Here is a 7465-nt window from a genome sequence, read left to right on the forward strand (position 1 = left end):
AATTCAAAACAACAATTAATCAGGATGATTGTCCACTAGAGATGATTATATTGCCTTCATGTGAAAAAAACCAATGCTTCATGAGACTAGCTAGGAGCCTGAAAGACATTTCTATTTCTACTAAAAGGCTTTTCTTTTAGGGACTTGTCAAATAACTATTTTAGTGGATTGATTCCGGATTTTTTAGCAGATCTACCGAGCCTAACAACTTTGTAAGCCTCAAAAAATTTTTCCATTGTTTTGTGTACCAGGAATGAGAGTTTATACTTCATTATCTCCTTTGTTGCATTTTTGCAGGCTCCTAGACAATAATAGCTTTAGCGGGAGGGTTCCACAAGGACTCTTAGACAAACTATCAAATCCTAACTTTAAATTCAGGTTGTTCTACATCCTTCTCTTCAAAGTGAAAGTTGTTCTCTTTTTATATGATGGATTCCATGTTTTTTATGTTGGTCCAAAGAAACTGATGCAAATGACTATAACTTAGTAGTGGCATTTTTTCTTTTGAGAATCTGGAGCTCGATCTTGTTGTGAACTCTTTTTTTGCTACAACCATCGCACCATAAAAAGTAACTAGTACAGTCGGCCACCTTTGGCGGCCTCCCTCCCTCTCTCTCTCTCTCCCTCTCTCTCCCTCTTTATCGTGTGCACAAAGGCTTCTCTCATTTTTGGAATTTAGCTTTCTGTTTGCAGTTTACGACACGTGGAAAGTGTTCCTCCTTCCGCCATATTATGTAAGTATAAATACCTGATGGACTAAAAGTTGTTGGATAAGGTCTATTTGTGCATGCCTACAAGTCTAAGGCCTAGGTTCCATAGGCCTTGCCATCTAGCCCTTTGCTCCTCAGGACTATTTACCTTGGATGGTGACAAGCTCATTTAATGGCATCGGCGATGCACAAGTAGGGCACGGGGAGCGAGGGCATCTAGGCCGGACGCGTGGCGAGTCGCATGGCGACGCGGGGACGGGGTTGCCCGTTGCAAGACGTAAACCCGAGCGCATCGGGGAGCTGCGGAGTGCCGACGTGGAGGGGTGACAAGGCAAGCCACGATGGACGAAGTGGGGCTGACAGGCCAAGGGATGATGATGGGGTTGGGTGACACATCATGCGATTTCAAAAATCACATGATTGGGGGTTGCGGAGGTAGTTACATCGTGGTACTACGAAGGTTCTCCATGCATGCTCCGCAGGATTGCGCGGGAAGAGTGTCGAGGGACTGCCATTGCGAGCCTTCTCTCCCCTCTTTCGAATGGAATGAGCGCAAGCAGGTAGAGCAGGTGATGTTGCAGCTCGCCTTGTGTCGATGCAGCTCTCCTCTCCCTCTCCTCTTCTGAAAGAGCTCACCACTTCTAGGCCTCTGTCCCTGCTTGCGATTGCCAAGATCCTTGCTCTGGATTGCCAAGTTGCATTCATCATGAAGAATCGACATCTCTCCATACCCACCCACAGTTGAGCTCTTCAATTGTAAACCCGGGCAAGTTAGAGTATTGCAATGCAAAAATGGGAGAAATTTGATGCTATCAGTAGGGCAAAGGATCTTTCTTGCCATGGCTTCATGATTGGATAGTTGGGGAGAGGTGGAAAAGTCTTTGTAAACCCGGGCAAGACAGGGAATGAGGGCGACAATGGAAGGGATAGCTTGTCATTGGGGTTTGAATGAACTCCCAATCGTTGAGCAACAGCCACAGTGGATAGACTCTTCAAACCAGATGCTTGGGCGACAAGCACCTCTGATAAGGAGATGGATGGGCGAGATTCTAGTGATAGCCATAAAATGCAAGATTTGTTTGAAATGGCTCAACAACCATACCTAGATGCTTTTGCATTTACATATAATCAGTATTTTTCCTTTGATAGACAAGCATGCAGCTTGATGATTACTTCCATACAAAAAGGGAAAGGACCAACCATAGATTCTCTCAAAGCAATGGACAAACAGGTCCTCTTGGACTTGAGAAAATGGGGAAGAATCCAACATCATTACACATGGTCACCGATGAAGAACGTGATAAGTATCTTATCAATAACACTGGAAAGAGGATTCCATGCATAGAAGATTGGGAAAGGATTGTGATTTCATGCCACACAAGTTAACATCTTGATTGGACCGCAACCAGGACAGCAATCGCAGAAACATGGTGCATCAACGTTAGGATGCATGGTATTTCACTTGAATTTGGAAAGGAGGTCCTAGACCTTAGCTCTTGTGGTACAGTTTTAGCTTTGGAGGATGGACATAACCAAACGCGAGATGTGACACAGTGCCTGGGTTTACATGACAAGGGTGAGAGTGCTAGCAAGAGTGACGTGTGTATTGAGCAGCACACAGTGGGCTTTGCTGATGTCCAAAAAACATTGGATAATGTAGTTGTCAACCACAAAGCTAGATTGGTTAGACTAAATTGGGCAGTACAAACAGAATGGAAACTTGTGTGCTATCGATGGAACCACGCACGAAGAAACGGTGAGGAGCGTCGGAGACTCCAAACATCCAAGAAGTGTGGATGCCCCTTCATGGTTTTTGTGGTTTTTCCAAGACATGACACAGAGAAGGTCACCATACGGGTATTTGGAGGTCACAAAGGGTATGTTCCAGGGTCGCGGAGTGACCCATATCACCTTCTTGTGCATCCTATGGTGAAGAAGCAATGGATGGAGGATTTGTTTGATGTCAGTACATGTTGCCATGTTGCAAGGATGAGTGTATCTAAAGAAGCCGTCCACATCAACATGGCATCTTTAGTAGAGCAAGTATCCTATAGATTCTTCATGATTACAAACGATATCCAAATGATGTCCTACAAATTGCGCGTCGAAGGTAGTGACATATTTGTGGTTTTTCTTTTTGTGAACTGAAATGCAGATGGGTTTACACTTGACCGGGTTTATATGTTGTGTGCCTGGGTTTATACTTACCTATGTTAACCATATTCATTATTATAGGAAGGCTTGGAAGTGACGACTGGTCATCAATGTACAGGGAGGCTCTTAAGTTGAAAGAGCATATCAAGGCGCTACACTGTCAGCACTACAACCCTGATGCACTTGAGGGGACAGACCGACCCTTCATTCTAGTTTTCCAAGACGATTGGATGCTTCGCTTGTGTATGCATTTCTCAAGCAATAGTTCTTGGGCAATAGAATCAACCTTCAAAAAAAATGTATTTGGCATGCCCATGTATGCAGCAGTGGTACCACATCAGTATGGTGTTGGGTTACCTGTGTGGTTCATGCTATGCACATGCGATGTAGGAACTAGCTAAGAAAAAGTCGCCTTGAAGGTTACCTTGAAACTAGTCCTTCAAAGAATATACAACATCCGCCCAAAGGCATTGGTGATTGATAAGTGCATCACTTCACTACAAGCCATCAAGAAAGTGGTTGATGCCAATCCATTTTGTTGGAAAGTGGGTGAAAATGGTAGTATCACCCAACTTACATGCATTGTGCTAGTATGCTGGTTCCACACAAAGAAGGCTTGGGTGGAGCATTTACTTCCACAAGTGCGACCAAAGCCTTGCTTATGTTTCTTCGCCTCTACATTTTCCATGCTTATGATTGCCTCCCCCTCCTCACGTATTTTTTAAAGTCCCCAAAGGAATGAAGCACCATGTGTATGGTGCAATGGAGAGTATGTTGCAATGTCCGATGGAGGAAGAGTTTGACTCAAAGTACAGAGAACTCCTTCGGGAATGCTCGGAGCATGATAACATTCTAAGATACATTAGCAATGGATGGGCTGCAAAGACATGCACTTGGCGTTGATTGTGGCCAAATTTTGGCCGGCTCTTTCCTCATGGGCACGTTGACACCACGAACTTGGTGGAGAGCCCGATGTGCAAACATGGGCCCAACATGTAAACCCAATCGAACCCGAGTTGGAGAAGGTGAAAATACCTGCACCCCTCCCTTTGTTGCCAACAACGGGATGATGGATCCTCATGTGGCATTTGAGATCCGTCCCCGTATGAAGGTATGGTTGTCTTCTTGCCCTTCTCAACACACTGCATAAAGAGCAACAGTTAGAGCGCACCCCAATGGCCATGATTAGGTGTAAACCCAAACATACCTGCATTTTCTTGGAAGTGGCCTCGTGCAATACTTGGACCTCTGTTTCTTTCTCCTTCTTAGCACCCTACAGTAATCAGAAACAGATTTCAGCGAGCACTCCCATGGACATGCCTCTGCGCAAGTGTAAACCCGGACATACCTGATTTTGACGGACAGTGGCCTCGATGTCATCTCCAGCATGCCTATCCTCACAAAACTTAGATCTTTTTTCGGATTGCACTAGGCTTTGAGCTCGTGTGTTTCTTTGTTGTGCAAGAGATTGCTTCTCACCCTTACACAGGGAGCTTACTTGGGTTCTTTTTCATAGGAGGAGTGGAATGGGATCATCCTCCTCCTTTTCCTCGGACACCAACACCTCCGTCGTGACCTGCAACGTGGTTTGTGAAAGGGTGAGAATTCCATGCCCACCTCGTTTCCTAAACCCATGCTAATTGATCAGCACCCTAAACCCTTACCTATTCACTATTCGGCATGCCTGCCTCCCCTCCTTGTAAGGAAAGGTCCTCCTCCTCCTGGATCGTCACCTGCTTTGAGCTCGCGTGTTTCTTTGTTGTGCAAGAGATTGCTTCTCACCCTTACACAGGGAGCTTACTTGGGTTCTTTTTCATAGGAGGAGTGGGAAGGGGATCATCCTCCTCCTTTTCCTCGGACACCACCACCTCCGTCGTGACCTGCAACGTAGTTTGTGAAAGGGTGAGAATTCCATGCCCACCTCGTGTCCTAAACCCATGCTAATTGATCAGCACCCTAAACCCTTACCTATTCACTATTCGGCATGCCTGCCTCCCCTCCTTGTAAGGAAAGGTCCTCCTCCTCCTGGATCGTCACCTGCAAAAAGGGAGCCCATGTCAAAGGGCAAGCCTCAATAGCAACCCCATACCCATCATAGCGAGGGAACCCCCTCCCCGTTACCTGCGGTCGGCGGGCTTTGCTTCTCCCACTGCGGGTTCCCCCTTTTGCAGCCTTAGGGGGGGGCATGGAATAAGCACCCCGCATACCGCCACCCTTCCCCTTCCTTGTCGTCTTTCCACCCGTCATGTGCAGCCGCTCTCAGTCCCCTAGCCCTGCCTTGTGTCCTGCTTGTAACTCCACTTTGAGCAGGGGAGCATCGAGAAGAGGAGCTTAGGAGAAGAGCTGGCGAGCGCCTTAGAGAGCATCCGAAAGAGAGGCAAAAAGAGCGAGACTAAATGCACCCCGAGGGTACAAGGTACTCACTAAGGTACTAACCTTGAGGAGCAAGTAGCCGTCCCTTACATCCCCTAATGATGTCTAGACACGTGGACGCGGACAGCCTCACCTCATCCACCGTGGCCTGTCTCGTCACCCCTCCACGTCGGCACTCCGCAGCCTCCTGACGCACCCAGGTTTACGTCTTGCAGCGGGCAACCCCGCCCCCGCACCGCCATGCGACTCGCCACGCGTCCGGTTCAGATGTCCTCACTCCCCGCGCCCCACTTGCGCACCGCCGATGCCATCAAACAAGCTTGTCACCATCCAAGGCAAATAGTCTTGAGGCCCTTTGCTTTGTTGTCTTCATTGGGGGTTGCACATCTCATCCTACTTAATGCACCACAAGATGTACAATATTTTGTTGTTATGTACACCTCTACAGTACCTTCCTAGCCAATTGAGCTACTGTCAAATTTTGGATACACAAATGGACGTTTGACCCTACCGTTCAATTATAAGCATCACTTGAAGCTCGCCTTTAGGCGATTGACGTCCTCAGCCTAAAATGAATCATTTATGACAACTTAAGGCAGTACACTTATCACGTGCTATAGCTTCTCCATTCCAAGGAATAATGTGGCAGAAAGCTTCATTTGCAATTCTGTATTTGCCTAATTGTCTAAGATAAGATTTGAAACCCATCTATTTCCTTCCTGGTTCACGAAACGTCTGCACGAAGACCCTTCCCCTACTCTGTTCGGGTGTCGCGATGGGCATCTGCAGTGATTGCTCATGGGTTGGAGGGCCCGTTGGTGAGTTGTCTGGAGGTGCATGGTGGTGCTAGTGCAGGGTTATGAACGAGCTACAGGTTCAGAGGCTGTCAAGAAGGGGTTGGTTTGGGCCAGGAACATGGGATGGAGCTCTGGGTTGTTCCTGCCTACCTTGGTGGTCCAAGTTGGCTCAGCTCAAGACTATTTATGGTGTTACAGCTTGGTGGCTGCATGCCCTTCTATCGAAGGCAAATTGCTCGCTTGGATCATGTGATATTGTGGGCTGGTTGGGTGTTGGATCGGTCGGCGATCAGAGAGGTGAAGGTTGAAGTGGGCGGTGGGTGCAGCTCTGATCTACTGCTGGTCATCCATTCAGGTTCATCCTGGTGTCATGGTTTTCCTTGCTGGTCTGGCTTGCCCGTCTGCTGGATGGCTTCTGTCCGCTTTGGTTTTCTTATGGTTGGCTCTACTTCGGCTTCCTGGAGTGCTCGCTCGAGTCATGACATTGTACGGATGGCTTCTTGGTGGCAACCTTCAGTGCCCTTTGTAGGTGATCCCACCCTTGATGTGACCTTATGTGCCATGTGGTCTAGTGGCTTGTTACGCGATTGTACTCTCTCAATTACTTTTTGCTGGTATGGTTGTTTCTCTGGTCAGGGTCTGCTTCCCTTGTTCTAGCAGTCATACTAGTTCCACCTCACTGAGATTGAAAGACTACTCGTCAACAAAGTTATTGAAGGGCTTGACAAATACTACACGCCCATTTGCGAGTTCGAGTTTGAGTGGAAAGCTTGGAAATGGCCTAAGAACACACTTCTTGGAACCACAAACCAAGGACTTTACCAAATGCTAATGATCTTGACTGATTCGTTTTGCCCCCTGAACAAGCAATGGTGAAAGCAATGGCCAAAGGCAAGGTGGGTGGTGGTAGAAATAACCTCTAGAAACCATAATGGCCGCTAGCGATGAAGTTCTTCCTATGGAAGGTGTTATGGGGGGCTTTGTTGATAGGAGTTAAGATATAAGACAGAGGTATTGGCTCAGATGAGTGTATAAGATGTAAAACAACTAGTGAGGACCTCCCGCACTTGTTCAAGCAGTGTCCTCCTATAAGAGGCCTATCAAGGAAGATCTATAAATAGGTTCAAAGGACTTAGAAAATAGGGTTCTTCAAGAATGACATGTTCTTAGAAGGAAGGGTGATGAAAAGCCAAGTACTATTGATTTATACACAAATTGTTAGATTCTATTTCTTTAAGCAAACCTCGAAGGCCAGGAACCTTCGAGTGTTTGAGAATGTTCTCTCGACCACTAGTTTCATGGAGATCATTCAAGAAAGCAAGGAATTAGTTGTCTCATTTGGAAGAAGGAAGGACTTGAACGAGTGGAAAAGGGCCATCAACGTTGTGCTGACATAGATAGATCATGGATAAATATGTGACTCTTATTGAG

The 7465-nt window shown here is 46.8% G+C and overlaps 1 protein-coding gene across 1 annotated transcript in view; it reads left to right on the plus strand.

The window, feature by feature from the left end:
• The window catches only part of LOC147422053 (putative LRR receptor-like serine/threonine-protein kinase At1g67720), a 60282-nt gene extending 60051 nt beyond the window's left edge, over positions 1–231 (plus strand). The window contains exon 7 of the mRNA XM_086503820.1: positions 141–231. Within this exon, the coding sequence (XP_086359946.1) occupies positions 141–216 (76 nt within the window). The 3' untranslated portion in view covers positions 217–231. The remainder of the gene's footprint in view (positions 1–140) is intronic.
• Positions 232–7465: the final 7234 nt, after the last annotated feature.

The sequence above is a fragment of the Adiantum capillus-veneris genome, chromosome 27, assembly GCF_014529385.1.
Source record: "Adiantum capillus-veneris isolate H3 chromosome 27, ASM1452938v2, whole genome shotgun sequence".
Lineage (NCBI taxonomy): Eukaryota > Viridiplantae > Streptophyta > Polypodiopsida > Polypodiales > Pteridaceae > Adiantum > Adiantum capillus-veneris.